A 21453-nucleotide genomic window follows, 5' to 3' on the forward strand; every position below is an offset into this window, starting at 1 on the left:
AAACTAGGATTCATGATGCTGTTATTACATTCAGTTGTGCTAATATTGGAAAGTGTTGGGTGCTGAAAAAGCTGGGAATTAATCCTGGTTAAAATATCATCACTGGGCTGCAATATTGCGATAAAATGAGGATAGCCGATGCAGAAAGGTCTGCATCTAATATGGCCAAGAAAGCAAGACAAACATCCAGGAAGGTGAAAAAGAAGCTGGAAGACCTGCTAGAGGCCAAAGAAGGGCCATCATATGCAGCAGAACAGTTTTATTATCTGTAAGTAACAAATCTCAAGAGTTTTTTTTTCTTTAACTAAAATTTTCAGTACATATGCCCCATTACATCAGAAACTATCGTAGATAAATGAATGAAATTTTCACAGACTCTGCATAAAATAAGAAGCCACCTCTGGTTCTACATTCATTAATATTCCCTCAGTAGGAAGTTAACCCCCCCCCCAAAAAAAAAAATGTTTCCAAAAAACTTAATATTTTTTGTTAATAAATTTAAAAATGTATTTCCTAAAAACTGAAATGGATAAAGTAGATTTTTGTACAGTTGACTCTATTAGCATCATGTAACATACAGTAAAAATATTAAGGTCCTGCATCAAATAGATTTTTCAGAAATGCGTCAAATACTTGCCTAAATTAACATGGGTTAGATAGGCAGGGTGTGGTCCCCTTAAAGAACTATTTAATAACCTTGGCAGTTTGATTCCTTGCTATGCGCCCTCACATCTCTTTGCCTATTGTAAATCTATGAAAATTCCCAACCCATGCAATAGCTGTATCCTCTCTTTCTCTCCTGTCACTTTCCACACCATATCTCTCTTGACCAAACCTTTCTCCCCAAACCTCCCCTCCCTCTCAGTCTTGTGAATGTGTATTAACCTCCCTATGAGCTCCTTACCCAGTAAATCTTATTCTCTCTCAGTTGCTACACACCTTCACTCAATCCAGTCAGCTCGAACAATCACTCCGACAACCAGTCCCTCCATAGGTGGATGCTCTATTGTGTCACTGTCACTGTCACTGTCACTGTGTGTGTGTGTGTGTGTGTGTGTGTGTGTGTGTGTGTGTGTGTGTGTGTGTGTGTGTGTAATCTAAAAAAAAGTTGTAGCTTGAAATCTAGTGCCATCTCTATGCTGTTTTGTGTTTCTGTGTACCATGAATCAGTCAGTTACCAATGAATGGCTGAATTTCATCAGCATTTTTGTTTCCCCTTTGTTTTTATCTGGAATTTCTGTTATTGTAAAATTAGTATGGGAGTCTGTATTTAATGCTGCAGATTCATAATATGTGCTCTTGACCTTTTGTAAAAGACATTATTTGCTTTAAAAGTCTCCATGTCTTTAGCAACCTGTTATATTTTTATGGAATATGGAATTTTGAAAATACCAAACATCAGGCTAGGGAGCCACTTCAATAATTAATGTATAGAAAAATCTGTTAACTCCCCTCAGACAACTGTGCAACAGTGAATGTGGTTTACATTTATCAATTAAATGTAATCTAAAATGTGTTAGAATTTACTTACATAATTTTGGCCTTTACAGGATTTCCTCCTTTGCAAAGTGTGTGTGTCACGTGTTGAGCTGTATAATAAGGTAGCTCACCAAAAATACCATATGTATGTAGAGTGTGCAAAGAGAGTTGCAGACAAGCGCTCTTCCAACCCAAGCAAAGACAGTATGGAAATCCTCAATGAGCTACTAGCTGACGAGCTGTGGTTAAGAGAGGTAATTATTTATGCTTTTAATCTGTGGAAATGCACTGTATGTCAGGTTTATTTGTGAATGCTGGAGAAGTTATGATGTCTGCTTATTAGTTTTAGTGTTTTGCTGTGTGTTAGTGATCCGTGGAAAAACTGAAGAAACTTTTCATAGTAAGGAAGACTCTGTATGTAATGAATATAGTACAATGAACTGTGGGTGATGTATCTCTAGCAAGCAGGAGATTAAAAATGTTGTCTTGACATTTTACCTGCTTATGACAGTGTCGTGTGCTGCACAATTACTTTGCAAACAAATATATAATGTCGAACTGTTCTGCTATGAATAATTTCAGTTATGAAATAATCAGCTGAAATGATAACACTTATTGTATGTGTTTGAGAGCCAGTGAAGCAATTAAAGGCAGAGCCATAAGTAACTGTAGTTATAACACTTATTGTATTTGTTCAAGGTCCAATGTAACAGTTAAAGACAGAGCCATTATTCAAATTTGAAGGTAAATACACACCACCAAAACAATCATGTCCACTAAAGCTTGCTGGCATTCAGACAAGTCTCCATGTTGACAATTCTTTTACTGTACTTATTATTTTTCTTGATTTTCTTCAGTTAGTGGCAGCCATGTAATTTGTGATTGAATCTCACACACTGAACTATTGGATATTGTTTTTGCTGTGGCCCATAGAACATTTACAATGATGCTGCTATCACTGTAACTATAAACATGCATAAATGAAGTACTTGTAAATTATATGTGGTCCAGTTACTTATATGTGACCTCTTGTCAAAAGATTGTCTATCCGCCTTTTGCAGTGGTTACCTCTGTGAGAAGTGCAGGAAGATAGTGAGTGAGGTACTGGTAGATGTGGACCCATGCTGACTCCAGTGCCGTGGCAAACTGTGCTAGGTTTCTCAGCTTAGGATCTATGGCATGAACAGCTCGATCATAGTGGTTGCCGATTGGGTTTGAATCTGGGGAGGGAGGGGGGTATGGTGTAAACTCTCCTGGTGCTCTTCGAGCTATGCGAGCTGTGTTGTCCTGCACAGGTAAGTGCCATTGTGCCGAAGGAAAACAAACTGCATAAAAGGGTGGACATGGTCCCCAAGAATAGATGCATACCTTGTTGATCTATTGTGTCTTTCAGTGCCACAAAAACAAATTCCCCACACCATAATGCTCTGTCCTCTGGTCTGAACACTCCTGGCAATCATTGCAAGAGGATTGCTTTCAGACATTTCATGCCATACATCGTCTGTCATCTGAAAGTGTCACCTGTCACCACTCAGTGGACATTCAGTTGCAGCACTGGCATACAAATGCCAGCTTTCATTGTTGATGAACCGCATTCAGCATGGGTGCGCGAACCAGGCACCTGCTGCAGAGGCCCATATGCAGCAATATTCGTTGAATGGTCATTGAGGAGACACTGTTGGTAGTCCCTTGTTTCTTCTGGGAGGTCTGTTGCTTAACAGTTACATGTCTATTCATCTGTACACATCTCTGCAGCCATCACCCCTGTTATCTATGATTCATGGTGCACTACATTGTGCAGACTTCGAATAGCAACATTTTGCCATGAATGGTATACTTTAAACAAAGCAGCATGCAAATAGTCTTTTTGAAAATGCTTCCACCCTTGGCCTGGAAGCCAATGGTCATGCTCTGCTCTAATGACAACGACTGCACTGTTTCTGCAACCCTGCCCCTCTTCCTCACAGGCTAGACACTTCATATACCCACCAGTGCTAGTGTTGCCACCTGTTGTCTGTGAGTGGTTATTGCATGTGGACCTTGGACATGGGTTGTGTCTTACGGGACATTAAAATTATGAGAGGCATATAAATAAAAAGTTTCCCTGTTACCACCTCAGAAACTACTCAAACTTAGGTACACAGCCTTACAACCAAAGTTTCTAGCTCAGTAGTGAGAAATAATGTGAGAATCTTAAAAATTGTGGAGCCATGTAGGAGTGAACATTTTGAATATTTGCAAGAAAATGGAAATATATTGACAAAAGCACCTTCTCACAGAATTCCTACAACCTGTGTACAAGGAGTATTCAGAAATAATTTACAATAGTATTTCACATGTTAAACATTTTGCAGCTGAGATGTCTTAATATACTTTCCATGAATTTCAGTGCAAAGTTGTGACTGGCATTTTGCCTTCATTGCCATTTCATAGTGCTGTTCTTTAATGGCAGTGCTGAAACACTCATAGCTGACCACAGGGTTTATCACAGTCTGGGAATCTTTGACTGTATAGTTTAGCAAATCTCATTAACATTGTCCGCTACAACATTGCTGAATATTTCATAATAATTGCTGCCTCTGTTAGTAGTATACATGGAAAGTCCCAAAAGATACTATCCATGCAAGTGCCTCTGTACACCTTGAACAGCACAAAATTTCTTTAACTGTGTGAAGTTACTGCATGTGCTTCAGAATTTCTTCTCCCCTTTAATGTAATAATTCACAAAAAGTCATCAGTATCTCAAAAAATCTAGATTTTGCAGAAATATTCACAGTATTTAATATATGTTTCTTAGCAAGGTTTGTTGGTGTTACATTAAATTCTAAACTTACTTTCTTTTTTTCTGTGACCCATCAAGTCCCACGGCCCTGAACCTGTACTCATATTTTGAGAATGTATTTGATATTTGCATTATCTTGAGTGTTATTTATTCTACAATCATAGTAAAAACTGCTCAGTAGAATAATGTAGAGTGATCCAGAATCAAAGTCCATGTATAATCTGTAATACAAGCACTGCCCATAATAGCAACAGCAGTTGAGGAATTTAATACTACTCTGTAATTGCAGTCACTAGTCATGTGGTCTTTGCTGCAATACCACCAGGATTGTCATCTTCATTGCTACATGATTGGTTTTGTCATTATCTATCAATATAGCATAGTTCCCCACTGAAATGGACACACAGCATAATATAATGCCTTGGTTTGTGCTGGGTTTCATTGAAGAAGCAGTGTTGAGCTGTCAGTCCATTGATGAGATGGGATTTTGTTGGTCATGGTGACTGTAGTGTAACTGTTCAAACAATTACTTTTGTTTAATAAGGATAGAAGCTGAAGTAAAGAAATAAAATTGGGGCCAAGGCTGGTGCTTGAACCCAGGCATCCTGCTTACAAGGCAGATGTGCTAACCACTGCACCATCATGCCATTGTGGCTCACACAGCTGTACAGATTACCCTAGTCCAATGCTCTCCCTAACACAAACATCAATTTATGCACTCTGCCCATTTGGCATTAGCACAAATTTTAATTTATTACTTCAGCTTCTATCCATATCAAAGATAAAGTTGATTCTCGTATGTTTCCAGGAAAATGTAATTTCATCAAACCAATGACTTTTGTATAAGTTGGCTTTAGCAGCATCTTGATCTTGATCTTGATTCCAATGATAGGCCAACCTATGGGTGGGAGTTACAGAAGCATGAACATACAGGGTTTTCATAAGGTTGTTCAGGCATGGGAGTAAGTTAAGCAGTTGTAAAGTTAAGGTGCTGTTGGCTGTCCGTGTACAATGAATAGGAGTGGTGTCATTGGTGCTGTATTTTTGGCCGTGTCAACTGGTCATTCCCTGTTGGTGGCAGGGATGGCGGTTGGCAGGACCAACATGGGTGGATCTGTTTCCAGTTTCATTGAAGGGTGACCTTGCTCGCGGACACTGGTGTTCAGATGTTCCTCAAGAGACATCTGTAAGGATGCTGGCATCTAGGCATGGCACCTTCCGAACAATGTGGCTTAGAATGCTGTTCGTTGATGGAAGCAAGGTCTATGATTTGTCCTTCACTGATGGCTGTGTGGTAACTCCTCTATACATTTTTTGTGGTATGGCACAGTTCTGTAGGAGTTAATAAAAATACTTAGTGCAATTTGTGATGATGTATTAGCTGTTAAATTTGCGTTCCATATGTGCTTGAAATTCTGATGAATTTTTCCACTTTGCAATTCCTTTGGAGATAAATAAAAGTACAAATTTTCAGTGGAGTGTGTCAGTTTGTTAATAAAATTGCTGAATTTTGTGGGCCTATTCTTCAGTGTAACTCTGATAATGTGCCATAATTACATAGCTCAGTGTATAGAAACTGTTTGTGATGTAAATACAACTGAAAACAAATCTGCGACCATGGAAAGACAATGCTACGGACCGTACATACATCAATGCTTTATTAATTAAGATAAATCTACTTGATGATGGAGGTATAACCCTCCAGAAAATGTAATATAATAAATGGAACTGGTTACACAATTTGCATTTTCAGTTGATATTTATAACAAAGAAGGCCAAGCTTAATCTGAAATGTTCACATTTAATGCTACAATAACCTTGTCATCACTTAATGAAAAAGTTATTGCCAGAACATCCAACAAGGTTTCCTCATAGGTGGAATGCTCATCAACTGCTCCAAATAATTTTCAGAAAATACCATATTTACCTGAATATAAGATGATCCTGATTATAAGACAACCCCCTTTTTTTCTCAAGAGGCTTCTTGAGAAAAATTTGTTTTAAATATATGACTAATCAAAATTATAAACTAAAATAGAAAGAAACTTCCACATGGGAAAAATATATTAAAAACAAAGATTCCAAGACTTACCAAGTGGGAAAGCGCCGGCAGACAGGCACAATGAACAAAACACACAAACACACACACAGAATTACTAGCTTTCGCAACTGATGGTTGCTTCTTCAGGAAGGAGAGGGAAAGACGAAAGGATGTGGGTTTTAAGGGAGAGGGTAAGGAGTCAATCCAATCGCGGGAGCGGAAAGACTTCCCTTAGGGGGAAAAAAAGGATAGGTGTACACTCGCACGCACGCACACACACACACACACACACACACACACACACACACACACACCCTTCCGCACATACACAGACACAAGCAGACTTCCCTAATTGTCTCTGTTGCATTTCGAAATCTTCTCTATCATCTTTCTTTCTCTTTTCGTTGGTCTGCTTGTGTCTTGTATGTGCGGATGGATATGTGTGTGTGTGTGTGTGTGTGTGTGTGTGTGTGTGTGTACACCTGTCCTTTTTTTTCCCCCTAAGGGAAGTCTTTCCGCTCCCGGGATTGGATTGACTCCTTACCCTCTCCCTTAAAACCCACATCCTTTCGTCTTTCCCTCTCCTTCCTGAAGAAGCAACCATCGGTTGCGAAAGCTAGTAATTCTGTGTGTGTGTTTGTGTGTTTTGTTCATTGTGCCTGTCTGCCGGCGCTTTCCCGCTTGGTAAGTCTTGGAATCTTTGTTTTAATATACAAAATTATAAACTGTTTTATTGACATAAAGTACCTGTCTAAAAAGTTAACTTATTCTAAATTTATGCAATTTTTTGGTTGTCTACATTATGATAAAACAAGGAGAAATAAAATAATCAAAAAGAAATGGTTTACGTTAATTTGTGGACTATTTTTTCTACTTTTTTCACTTACTAACTCATCTATGGTGTGAGTATTTTTAATAATAATAGTAATAATAATAATAGTAATAATAATAATAATAATAATAATAATAATAATAATGGCACAGCTGTGAAATTTATGTTCTTGTTGTCACAAATATTTGGCTGTTTCTTCTGAATATTTCGCAATTCATGAAGTGGCTGTTGCTGTGGGACCTGAGAACACAGATGTTTTTATCCAAATACATATTGGATTTTGCTTCTATACTGATCTGAGAATTTTACTCTGTCACATGCTTCCAAACATATCGTCTGCCTACTGCTCTCTCATTGGTAGTGTAGAAATAACAGCTGACACACCCTCTTTTGTTCCTGTCAAACATCACAGTGAGCTTTGACAACATGCGCAAAAAATATGTAAGTACACCACTAATCCCTGTCTAGACTTTTATTGTCTCATGCAGAAATGAATACTACAGTTCAGTATTTGTCCAATTTTAAAGTCAATTAAATTCCATCCACAAATGGATGCTGGCAAACTGCAGTTTAAATCTGGTAGCTGTTCCTAAAAGGCCAGAGTACACATTATACATTCCAATGGTTGGCAACATGGTGTAATTTATGCCTGCTCACTAATTCCCTCCCGCCATCCCACTAGTTCTCAGCCAAGCTGGTAACATTATCCCCCTCCAATCCTTCTATAGCTCTGTGCTTGAGCAACTATGAAACACAGACTGCACTATCTTCTAGTGCGCAAGTCATATGTAGCAACAGCAATGAATACATAAATAAAAGATCGCAATCACAATTTAGTCCAATTCTTGAACTTCCGCCTGTCCCATGATCTACTGATGTCTGTTGGCACTATCTCCACGACAGGTCTTGCCATTGCAATAGTTCCCTGCAAGAATTACAGTCAGTTTAATATGAATGATTTCATTTATTAGACATTTCATTCTGGATTAATTTTCCTTCGTCTGTCATCTAAATGTCACCATCATGCTCTACAGCTGATCAAAAGATGATAATATTTTTACCTGGTATTCTGATACATGAACAGTGATCAGATTTCTCATTTGCAACTTGCTTAATAAATCAATACATTCTCTCATAATCAAACAACATAGTGATCTGGATTCAAAATCAAGTACTGTTTTTTGGACAATATAGCCACTTTTGAATGTTACCTTCACTTAAAAAGTGATGTTAATGTTTGTAGATGTATCCATACATTATGAGAACTTTCATTGCAAACCTGTTCAGATTCAACAACAGTCTGTAAAATGATACAGTTTAGTGCTATTTCCTCCTATGTTTCAAAAGATTACAAAATTTTAGGCAGAGCAATAGATTGTTGCAGTGGTTAGTTTATAGTTTCTCACATATACCTTGCACTAATGCAGCACGAGTCAAATGTGGCGTGATAGTTTGAGGAACATCAGTACTGTATAAATCACTTTGGCATATTAGGAAATCTTCAAGCTGTTTGAATGCAAAGCTGTTCATTTGCCCAGTCCTTCCCTTTTCAAATTGTTTAATGAATGCCATTCCTACATACTCAAGCAAACAATGTAAAAACATTAACCTTGGCAGTAGTAGTTTAATTTGCGAATATAAGATGACCCTGTATTTTTCAAATGGTGAATTTCGGAAAAACCTCATCTTATAATTGGGTAAGTATGGTACATTTAGTATAGTGTCACAAGACTCTTTGTCCCTATCTCTCATTCTGAAAGGATGCATCTCCCAGTCTGTAGGCGGTAGATAGAAATTACTCCCTATCACTATGGCATGGTCACCAACTTCATCCACCACTGTCTGACATTCACTCTCCTACTCACAAGACAAACTGTCCTGATCAAATACTTTGGGAGGCACAGCAACTTTAAGGTTATCAAATGATGGGTATGGCATGAGATGTGCCACAGCTATTGCCTAAGAGATCACATCACTGCTACAGCCCTGAGCAGTAGTCTGAAGCTTGTGGACCATATCCAGTGTGCAGTTTTTACTTGTTTTTGGACTGTGACAGAGTCCCCTTGTATCTGTATATGTAAAGCACAGTTCCAAGGCATATTTTACTACTAAATAGATCTAATTAAATATGTTAAAGAACTAAAAGGATCTAAAGCTGTGATGTCTGAACGGCCAAAAAAACTGAGGCAACAATTGTGGCTAAAGCTACCTGAACTGGTGTGTGCTACTAGGATCACATGACACTAATGTACATAAAATATATGAACACTTACTTGCTTGAAACTTCCTGGCAGATTAAAACTGTGTGTCGGACTGAGACTCGAACTCGGGACCTTTGCCTTTCGCGGGCAAGTGCTCTACCAACTGAGCTACACAAGCACGACCCACGCCCCGTCCTCACAGCTTTACTTCTGCCAGTGAGGACGGGGCGTGAGTCATGCTTGTGTAGCTCAGTTGGTAGAGCACTTGCCCGCAAAAGGCAAATGTCCTGAGTTCGAGTCTCGGTCTGGCACACAGTTTTAATCTGCCAGAAAGTTTCATAGCAGCACACACTTCACTGCAGAGTGAAAATCTCATTCTGGAAACTTACTTGCTTGTTTGTGTACTTACCCAGTGTTCATCAAACTTGAGGTTCATGTGCCAACCTTGCAATCTGCTTCCAGTGACCGCACTTGTGAACTGTTCACATCCTGTATGACTCAACTCCCATCTGATGTAGGCCTCTCATGATTTCACCCCTTCATTGGTTTCTGTGTCTGCCTAATAGTAGTGTTCCTTCAGGACTTCCCACCAGATCTGGGTTTGCTTCACTGTGGTAAGGTCTGCAAGCCAGATTTGCTGGAGAGTGTTTGACTGCAACATCAATTCATATAATTCTTGTGGTTCCTCCTTTTTCTCTGCACCAAAGACTTTCTTCAAGAGTTTCTCAACATCCACCCTTGTGGAACAGACGGTTTCTGTTTCATGTAACATCACTGGAACTATTCTTGCTGTAAATGCTTTGAGTTTGGTTTTGTCACAGAGTGTATGTGATGTCATTATCTTTTTCATGTTGAAGTATATTTTGGATTAATTAATAACAAGTTGTTTTACATCCAGCTTTGAATTTCTGGGGTTGTTAAACCAAATGCCAAGTTAAGAAGCTTTTTAATGTAAGGCCTGGCCTGGCCAAACAGAATGCGGACTGCCAGAGCGGATCATGCCATAGTGGATGGCCTGTGTGTACAGCAACAAGGGACGTCACACAGGCAAGAGCAGCTGGCTGTAACAGCTGCTGTTGCTGCATCAGTTGTCATGCTGTGGAAATGGCTGGAACCTCATTAGTAGTTTGCACATGTAGCATGGTGCAACAGAGTTGCCTCCTATCACTGCCAAGGCAGTTCCAGCACGTTACATTTTGTCTAGCCATGCCTTTAGCCACACACAGCTCTTCGGCTTGAATGGGGCCCTTTGCCCTGCTGCTCAGGATATGACTTATCACATTCTTCTCCTCACCACTGATTATGAGACTGGCTTTGCTTGTATTCTGAGCTAGGTCCTTCACTGTCTTCATCATTGTGGTTTTTACTATGCCAGGCTGCAATCATCAACATTAGCACCTTTGTCATCACTGCTCATTTCTTGTATGACTCACTCAAGCACCATGTTAAATAATATGGGTGAAATAGTTTGACTTTATACCAAACCGCTTTATGTGTTTATAGATATGTGGTGTCTGTCTGGCATAAATTTTCAAATTTCCACATTGATTTACATTAATGCCCACTCACAGCCAATGTCTGTAATTCAGTTGTGTCCTTGTATATTTAACTCCCCCAGATATCTCTTCTTTTTGTTTCACCTACTCTCTTGTCTCTACATGCTCTCCCTGTGCCCACTAATTTCCTTGGTACCCCACTTTCCTCAAGGATGTTGTACACTTTCAGCATGTGGACAATATTACACTGAGGTGACAAGATTATGGGATAGCAATATGAAAATATGCAGATACAAGGTATAAAAAGGCCAGAGTATAGGTGGAGGTGTCGTTTTTTTACTGATGTGATGCGTGTGAAAAGGTGTCCAACGTGCTTTTGGGTACACGGCGGTACTTAAGAGACTTTGAATGTGGAATGGTAGTTCGAGCTAGGCGCATGGGACATTCCATTTCAGAAATCGGTTGGAAATTCAATTTTCCCAGATCCAGAGAGTTAAGAATGTGCTAAGAATACCAAATTTCAGACATTTCCTCTCACCACAGAGAATGCAGTAGCCACCAACCTTCACTTAATGATTGAGTAGTTGTCAGTGTTGACAGACAAGCTACACTGTATGAAACAACCACAGAAATCAATGTAAGACTTACGACAAGTCTATCCCTTATGACAGTACAGTGAAATTTGGCATTAATTGGCTATGGCAGCGGACATCCAATGTGAATGCCTGAGGTAAGCAGTATGACATCACCTGCAGTGCCTCTCCTGTCCTGGTGACCATATTGGTTGGACCCCAAATAATTGGAAAACTTTGGCCCTGTCAGATGAGTCCCAATTTCAGTTGGTAAAAGCTGGTGGTGGTTTTTGAGTGTGGTGCAGACACCATGAAGCCATGGACACAAGTTGTCAGCAGGCAGTGTGCAAGCTGATGGTGGCTGTGTTTACATGGCATGGACTGGCTCCTCTGGTGCACTTGAACTGATCATTGACTGGAAATGATCGTATTCGGCTACTTGGAGACCATTTGCAGCAATTCGTGGTCTTCTTGTTCCTAAACAGGTCACTGGGTAATAACCATTTGCAATTGGTTTGAAGAACATCCTGGACAATTGGAGTGAATGATTTGGCCACACAGATCACCCGACATGAATCTCATCAAACATTTATGGGACATAATCAAGGGGTCATTTTGTGCACAAAATCCTGCACCAACAACACTTTTGCAATTATGGATGGCTATAGACACAGCATGGCTCAGTATTTCTCCAGGGGACCTCTGGGGACTTCTTGTACCCATGCTGTTTCCATTTGCTGCACTATGCCATGCAAAGAGAGGTCCTACACATTAGTAGGAGGTATTCCATGACATGTATCACCTCAGTGTGGATCGCTTGGAATAATGTGTAAATATTGTCAGAGTCAGCCTGTTGAATTCCAGTGCTCTCCCAGCCAGATAATTTATCTGTAGTTGAGCTGTTCTGTGAAACCCTTCTTCATAGTTCCCAACCATCTTTTCAGTCAACAATTTTAATTTATCTGTCATAAAGAGCAAAGAAGAATTTGTATGGCACACTCAGCTGTAATATCCCTCTGTTGTTGTTGTTGTTGTTGTTGTTGTTGTTACAGTCCCTTTTGCTATCCCCCCCAATTTGTTGGAATAATTACAGATAATATTGTATTGTGTGGAATTTCTATGCAGCTCCACATTCATTGGATGAGATTATATAGTGCTCTATGCAAAGATTTTTCCTCCTGCCTTCAGTATCTCTGCAGTATCACTGGGGTCCTTCCTGTTATATAATTTTCTAATTGCAGCTCTCACAGTGTCCTCAGTGACTTCCACAGTTTTCATGCCCTAATCTCAGCTTACAGCAACTGCTCAAAATATTAACACCACTTGTCTAATATCTTCTCATAACTTGTGAGCATATACACATCTTGATTGTTAATTATCAGCAGTTCATACTTTTATCTATTCTTTTTCTGCCTCATGTTCTGGAAATGATCTATGCAGACTAAGTCCTGCTGCTTGCTACTGCCCACTGGTTAGCATCTAGACCTCTGCTGACTTTCAGTATTCACAAAGTCAAACCTTTTCATGTAACAGTAGCTCTAGGGATGGCATGAACCTACATTACAAAGTTGGTTCATGTGACAGTAATACTTGGAAAATACCCAATCATTGTTGTTGTTGTTGTTGTTGTGGTCTTCAGTCCTGAAACTGATTTGATGGAGCTCTCCATGCTACTCTATCCTGTGCAAGCTGCTTCATCTCCCAGTACCTACTGCAACCTACATCCTTCTGAATCTGCTTAGTGTAGTCATCTCTTGGTCTCCCTCTACGATTTTTACCCTCCACGCTGCCCTCCAATACTAAATTGGTGATCCCTTGATGCCTCAGAACATGCCCTACCAACCGATCCCTTCTTCTGGTCAAGTTGTGCCACAAACTTCTCTCCTCCCCAATCCGATTCAATACTTCCTCATTAGTTATGTGATCTACCCATCTAATCTTCAGCATTCTTCTGTAGCACCACATTTCGAAAGCTTCTATTCTCTTCTTGTCCAAACTATTTATCGTCCATGATTCACTTCCATACATGGCTACACTCCATACAAATACTTTCAGAAATGACTTCCTGACACTTAAATCTATACTCGATGTTAACAAACTTCTCTTCTTCAGAAACGCTATCCTTGCCATTGCCAGTCTACATTTAATATCCTCTCTACTTCGACCATCATCAGTTATTTTGCTCCCCAAATAGCAAAACTCCTTTACTACTTTAAGTGTCTCACTTCCTAAGCTAATTCCCGCAGCATCACCCGACTTTATTCAACTACATTCCATTATCCTCGTTTTGCTTTTGTTGTTGGTCATCTTATATCCTCCTTTCAAGACACTATCCATTCCGTTCAACTGCTCTTCCAAGTCCGTTGCTGTCTCTGACAGAATTACAATGTCATCGACGAACCTCAAAGTTTTTATTTCTTCTCCATGGACTTTAATACCTACTCCGAATTTTTCTTTTGTTTCCTTCACTGCTTGCTCAATATACAGATTGAATAACATCGGGGATAGACTACAACCCTGTCTCACTCCCTTCCCAACCACTGCTTCCCTTTCATGCCCCTAGACTCTTATAACTGCCACTTGGTTTCTGTACCAATTGTAAATAGCTTTTCGCTCCCTGTATTTTACCCCTGCCACCTTCAGAATTTGAAAGAGAGTATTCCAGTCAACATTGTCAAAAGCTTTCTCTAAGTCTACAAATGCTAGAACCGTAGGTTTGCCCTTCCTTGATCTAGCTTCTAAGATAAGTCGTAGGGTCAGAATTGCCTCACGTGTTCCAACATTTCTACGAAATCCAAACTGATCTTCCCTGAGGTTGGCTTCTACTAGTTTTTCCATTCGTCTGTAACAAATTAGTGTTAGTATTTTGCAGCTGTGACTTATTAAACTGATAGTTCGGTAATATTCACATCTGTCAACACCAGCTTTCTTTGGGATTGGAATTATTATATTCTTCTTGAAGTCTGAGAGTATTTCGCCTGTCTCATACATCTTGCTCACCAGATGGTAGAGTTTTGTCAGGACTGGCTCTCCCAAGGCCATCAGTAGTTCCAATGGAATGTTGTCTACTCCCGGGGCCTTGTTTCGACTCAGGTCTTTCAGTGCTCTGTCAAACTCTTCATGCAGTATCATATCTCCCATTTTATCTTCATCTACATCCTCTTCCATTTCCATAATATTGTCCTCAAGTACATCGCCCTTGTATAAACCCTCTATATACTCCTTCCACCTTTCTGCTTTCCCTTCTTTGGTTAGAACTGGGGTTCCATCTGAGCTCTTAATATTCATACAAGTGGTCCTTTTTTCTCCAAAGGTCTCTTTAATTTTCCTATAGGCAGTATCTATCTTACCCCTAGTGAAATAAGCCTCTACATCCTTATATTTGTCCTCTAGCCATCCCTGCTTAGCCATTTTGCACTTCCTGTCGATCTCATTTTTGAGACGTTTGTATTTCTTTTTGCCTGCTTCATTTACTGCATTTTTATATTTTCTCCTTTCATCAATTAAATTCAATATTTCTTCTGTTACCCAAGGATTTCTACTAGCCCACGTCTTTTTACCTACTTGATCCTCTGCTGCCTTCACTACTTCATGCCTCAAAGCTACCCATTCTTCTTCTATTGTATTTCTTTCCCCCATTCCTGTCAATTGCTCCCTTATGCTCTCCTTGAAACTCTGTACAATCTCTGGTTCTTTTAGTTTATCCAGGTCCCATCTCCTTAAATTCCCACCTTTTTGCAGTTTCTTAAGTTTTAATCTACAGGTCATAACCAACAGATTGTGGTCAGAGTCCACATCTGCCCCTGCAAATGTCTTACAATTTAAAACCTGGTTCCTAAATCTCTGTCTTACCATTATATAATCTATCTGAAACCTGTCAGTATCCCCAGGCTTCTTCCATATATACAGCCTTCTTTTATGATTCTTGAACCAAGTGTTACCTACGATTAAGTTGTGCTCTGTGCAAAATTCTACCAGGCGGCTTCCTCTTTCATTTCTTTGCCCCATTCCATATTCACCTACTACGTTTCCTTCTCTCCCTTTTCCTACTGCCGAATTCCAGTCACCCATTACTATTAAATTTTCGTCTCCCTTCACTATCTGAATAATTTCTTTTATTTCATCGTACATTTCTTCAATTTCTTCATCATCTGTAGAGCTAGTTGGCATATAAACTTGTACTACTGTAGTAGGTGTGGGCTTCGTATCTATCTTGGCCACAATAATGCGTTCAATATGTTGTTTGTAGTAGCTTACCCGCATTCCTATTTTCCTATTCATTATTAATCCTACTCCTGCATTACCCTTATTTGATTTTGTGTTTATAACCCTGTAGTCACCTGACCAGAAGTCTTGTTCCTCCTGCCACCGAACTTCACTAATTCCCACTATATCTAACTTTAACCTATCCATTTCCCTTTTTAAATTTTCTAACCTACCTGCCCGATTAAGGCATCTGACATTCGACGCTCCGACCCGTGGAATGCCAGTATTCTTTCTCCTGATAACGACATCCTTTTGAGTAGTCCCCACCCGGAGATCTGAATGGGGGTCTATTTTACCTCCGGAATATTTTACCCAAGAGGATGCCATCATCATTTATTCATACAGTAAAGCTGCATGCCCTCGGGAAAAATTATGGCTGTAGTTTTCCCTTGCTTTCAGCCGTTCGCAGTTCCAGCACAGCAAGGCTGTTTTGGTTATTGTTACAAGGCCAGATCAGTCAATCACCCGGACTGTTGCCCCTGCAACTACTGAAAAGGCTGCTGCCCCTCTTCAGGAACCACACGTTTGTCTGGCCCCTCAACAGATACCCCTCCGTTGTGGTTGCACCTACGGTACGGCTATCTGTATCGCTGAGGCACGCAAGCCTTCCCACCAACGGCAAGGTCCATGGTTCATGGGAGAGGACACAATCAATTAAAAAAATTAAAAAAAGCAGAAGTTAACACAGTCAAATAAACACATACTGCCTATTTCTAATAGAAGCACTTAATCGAACAACTGAACTAAAACTATCTACATGTACTAAGCACTGTTGCTGCTTGCTACTATTTTTTTCAGAGAACCATTTTCATCACAATGTGGACTCATTTCTTCATCAGTTCTTAGTGAATATAAGGTGGTTGCTGTGTTGGAGATAGAGAGAGTTTCTGTTGCCAATAAAGAACAGTATGGTTTGCTGTATGACATGGTTGGCATGTCATCAAATCTCTTATTGGGTGCCAGCTTGCTTTCTAGTGGAGGATGGGCAAGATGCATAGTATCCGTTGTGGCCAGGTCAGCAACTGGAACATTACCTTTTTCCATGCTTCAACAATGCTCTGACTGTGACATTGTACTCCATAGTCAGACGGTGCTGTTTGGCCCTTGGAGTAATCTAGAAGTGTTGTCGGAATGGGTTTGCTGAATTCCAATACTCTCCCAGCTAAATATTTGATCTATAGTTGACCTTCCTGTATCGAGCCCCTCCAGTTGTTTTCAAGCATTGTACGGGCAATTGGTCTCCTCACTATGCCCCATCTGTCGACTGTAACACTCCATTATAAACAACAGAAATACCTTTAATCAAATTTTTTAAGAGTAAAAATGATCAGTCATAAGCTGCACAAATTTTTCTTAAATTAACTTTTTTACTAGTTTTGGCAAATTAATTTGCTCGCCTCAGAGGATCATAAAATTAAGCTAACATCGGAAAGCAATCATCAAGCAAACTCCTACAAAAAATGGGTATAGAATAAGAATTTAGTTATTACATGGATTGTATCACAATTAACAGCAGATTAATAACAATAAATGTAGAGTAATAAAACAGATTATACGTGTACCTACATTAAAATTTTTACATAGTACTGTCAAGCAGTTAAAAAGTAACATAAAAAATGTGAAAATATGGTGACAAAGAAACTCCATATCTTAAGTATAATATTAAAAAAAACCACAAGATATGTGATGATTTGGACCAGCAGACCGAGTGTTTGACCATAAAATATTTCGCGTATGTAAAAAGCAACAAGCGCTAGTGTACCTAAAAACTTATGAAGATATAAGCACAGTGAGGGTGTTTGTATCTGTAACATAAGTCAAACAAAACTGATCATCAGTCCTAAAGAAGTCAAAACGCCTTGATGATTGTTTTCAGATGTAAGCTTAATTCTATGATCTTCTGAGGGTGCAGATTAATTTGCTGAAACTATTCAAGAAGGTAATTTAATAAAAATTTGTGCAACTGATGACTGACTATTTCTGTTCATAAAACATGCTCCACAGTTGCTGATTGACAGTCACGAATAAAATTTTAATGAAATGTTGCAGGTGATAGAAGCTAATGCTGGCAATGACAGTTTTTCCTGAATTCATGTACTTATGACAAACATTTCAGAATACATCAAGTGGAAAGCCCAATGCTGCATGACCTCAGAGATGAATTGTACTATGTAGCAGGTGGTCACAACCTGGCCATGATCGAAGTGCACTGATGATGTTGCGTGCCGTACACCCCCCCCCCCTTCCCCCTTCCTCCTCCTCCATTTCCCATGTATGTCAGTCTGACACTCATTCATGTGATATATCAAACTGTTCCATTCACTGTGATGATGGAAGTGCTCTCTCTCCAACAAAGAAGTCATATCATATTTAGTTGTTCAGTTATGTGCTTTTGTGTATATATTGAACTTGGAAAAGAGGAAGTATTTTATTGCAGTAATTAGTTTGTTTCAAAAGCCAACTATGAGACTGAGGGCCTCAACATCTTTGCAATATTTGCTTCAATGTCACCAGAAACATTTTGTGGCTTTCTTGTAGGCTTCTCTTTTGATTTGATTTTCTGTGACTTTCTAATTTTTTTTCTTTTCTTTTTTCTCTTCCAGCTGTTCCTAACAGTGCGACACGTGTGGGCAGCAATTGATACATTGGACAACATGGCCTGAAATAATGACAGAAAGTCTTATAATTATACATTGAAACTGTAAGGTGTGTTCTATCTTCCTAAAGGGCTTTTAATAAATGTTAAAGTTTGTGAAATATAAAATGTGCATACTTTCATTGTACCTATGTGATGTACAGGCAGCTTTGATTTTGGTGTTAAGAGTAATTAATGAGCTATTGATGTGTCCAGTATTTCAAAATATTTGCATGTAGGCCCAATATAAAAAAAAATTCAAATTCTGTTTTGCTGAACTAAATAAATGCACTAGTAGCCAATGTTGCTGTGACTATTCAAATTGATCATTGTTGTATTTAGTACAATTTTAATTGTGTCTCAGAAAGAAATATTAGTATAATGTTTAAAGATATTGGTGTCTTTATTTATTAGTCAGTTAAATAACATTTTAATCTGGACATAGCACACAGTGTATTACCAAAAGAGGAAGCTGAAAGAATGTGCTGTAGAGTAAAGACTTATAACTTGTTATATTTTCAAGATATTTTTAAATAAAATGACTTAACAGTTTTCAGTACATTGCTGTCTTATTATTTACACACCAACACCAAGTTTTCGCTTCAAGAACATTTTTTGGGGATAAATCTGTTTGCTATAGTTGAACAGTCAACAATGAAAAAGAATTTTAAAGTGTATACATTGCCATTGATTTTGATGGAAATCATGATCAAATTTTATGACAGACACACACTGTCCTTTTTTTTTTTTTGCAATAATTTTGTGTTATCTGTTCAGTACAAGTTCTTTGCCCGAAAGCGACGAAGTATGAGTTTCTTTGTGGAAAGGAGCGAACTTGTATTTTTATTGTTTATAAAAGAGAATTTTTTGGGGATAAATGGAAGACAAACTGAGAAGGTATCATGGGTCTCTGCTTCATCAAATGATCTGGTCTACAAGTGTTCATTGAATTTAATTGTGGTCCTAGAAGCACAAGTTATGCAAAAGCTGTGAGACATCAAGTGGGGGTTGCAAAAACATGGTTAACAAAATTCATGTTATGTAGAACATATGAGGGAAGAGCCACATTCTAAACATTACAAATTAATCATTGTTTAATATACTACATGCAGAGTACCTAAAAATTCATGACATCCATAGTAAACAGCAACTAGGCTTCCAAAAACATTGCTTTAAGAAAACTACATTAATCAAAGTGACTGACAACATCAAACATGCCTTGGAGAGATGAGAAGTAATGAGTTTAAGACTTTTTGATTCCAGGAGGTTTTTCGTATGTAACTTTGAAAGGAAGAATTTCTCAAAAAGCATAATACTGTGGTTCAACAGGTGACTTAAAAACAGATATCAACAAATTTTCCATCGGTTGGAATAATCATTGTGGGAACATATGCTTTCAGGAGTCTCCAGGTTGGTTGGTTGGTTGGTTGGTTGGTTGGTTGGTTTGGAGGATTAAAGGTACCAGACTGCTACGGTCATCGGTCCCTTGGTCCAAAATTTCAAACACTCATGCAGAATAAAAAGGGACAAGTGAACCACACCCAAAAAGCAATGTGTCCCTACCACAACAAGAACTTCGCCGGCAAGATAAAGCTGCGGCTCAGGGTGAACTGTTCGTTGCTAGCAGAAATGCATAACGCAGGTCTTGGCAGCTGAAAACTGGATGCTATGTGTGACAGCCCAAGACTGTTCTTCCCGAAGACCCCAACCATGAAGTGTAGAGAGGATGTGATGGCGCCATGTCGTATCGCACGCCTTCCGCTTGTCGAAAAAGATAGCGACAAGGTGCTGACGACAGGCAAAGGCCGTACGGATGTCTGACTCCAGGCTCACCAGATTGTCGGCGGCAGTGCGGCCTTTACGGAACCCACTCTGAGACAGAGCTAGAAGCCCTGAGACTCAAGTACCCAACTCAACTGCGCTCACCATGCGTTTGAGTAACTTGCACAGAACGTTGGTGAGGCTAATGGGGTGGTAGCTGTCCACCTCCAATGGCTTTTTGCCAGGTTTTAAAACGGGGATAACAATACTTTCCCGCCATTGCGACAGAAACTCCTCCTCGACACAAATACGGTTGTAAAGGTCGAGGAGGCGTCACTGGCAATCCACTGAGAGGTGTTGCAGCATCTGACAGTGGATGCGATCTAGCCCAGGAACTGTATCAGGGCAAGCGGCTAGGGCACTGTGGAATTCCCACTCAGTGAATGGGGCATTGTAGGATTCAGGATGGTGCATGTGAAATGAAAGGCTCTGATGTTCCAACCGCTCTTTAATGGAGCGGAAAGCCAATGGGTAATGCAGAGATGTGGAACTGAGAGCAAAATGGTCTGCTAAGCGGTTGGCAATTATGTCGGAGTCAGTACAAACTGCCCCATTCGGTGAGAGTGCATGGATGCTGACAGGGGTCCGATAGCCATAGAGGCATCTAATCTTTGCCCAGACCTGCGATGGAGAGACATGGTTGCCAATCGTGGAAACATACCATTCGCAGCACTCCTCCTTGTGTTGGAGAATGATGTGGCGGGCCTGCGCATGGAACCGTTTAAAGGCGATGAGGTTTTCGAAAGATGGATGCCGCTTGTGACGCTGGAGCGCCTGCCTGCGATCTTTAATCACCTCGGCAATCACTGGCGACCACCAAGGCACAGTCCTCCGCTGAGGGGACCCAGAAGAACTGGGAATGGCAGATTCTGTGGCAGTAACGATGCTGGTGGTGACTTAGTGAACCACCACATCAATGGCTTCATGAGAAACAGGTTCAATAGCGGCAGTGAAGGAGAACCAATCAGCCTTTTTCGTAGCCCACCTGCAAGGGTGCCCAGAAGACTGACGCTGTGGCAGTGACAGAAAGATTGGAAAGTGGTCACTACCACACAGGTCGTCATGCACACTCCATTGAACATAGGGTAAGAGGCTAGGGCTGCAGATCGAAAGGTCGATGGCAGAGTATGTGCCCTGTGCCACACTGAAATGTGTGAAGGCACCATCATTTAAAAGGGAGAGGTTGATCTGTGCCAATACGTTCTCTACAGTGGCGCCTCGACCTGTTGCCACTGACCCACCCCACAGAGGGTTATGGCCGTTGAAGTCACCCAGTAACAGGAAAGGTGGCGGCAATTGGGCTATCAGTGCCGCCAGGACATGCTGTG

At 40.0% G+C, this 21453-nt stretch overlaps 1 protein-coding gene across 1 annotated transcript in view; it reads left to right on the forward strand.

The window, feature by feature from the left end:
- Positions 1-18863, forward strand: part of LOC126353806 (uncharacterized) — a 155212-nt gene extending 136349 nt beyond the window's left edge. The window contains exons 9-10 of the mRNA XM_050002903.1: positions 1551-1733; positions 18273-18863. Of these exons, the coding sequence (XP_049858860.1) occupies positions 1551-1733; positions 18273-18332 (243 nt within the window). The 3' untranslated portion in view covers positions 18333-18863. The remainder of the gene's footprint in view (positions 1-1550; positions 1734-18272) is intronic.
- Positions 18864-21453: the final 2590 nt, after the last annotated feature.

This window comes from Schistocerca gregaria, chromosome 3 (assembly GCF_023897955.1).
Source record: "Schistocerca gregaria isolate iqSchGreg1 chromosome 3, iqSchGreg1.2, whole genome shotgun sequence".
NCBI lineage: Eukaryota > Metazoa > Arthropoda > Insecta > Orthoptera > Acrididae > Schistocerca > Schistocerca gregaria.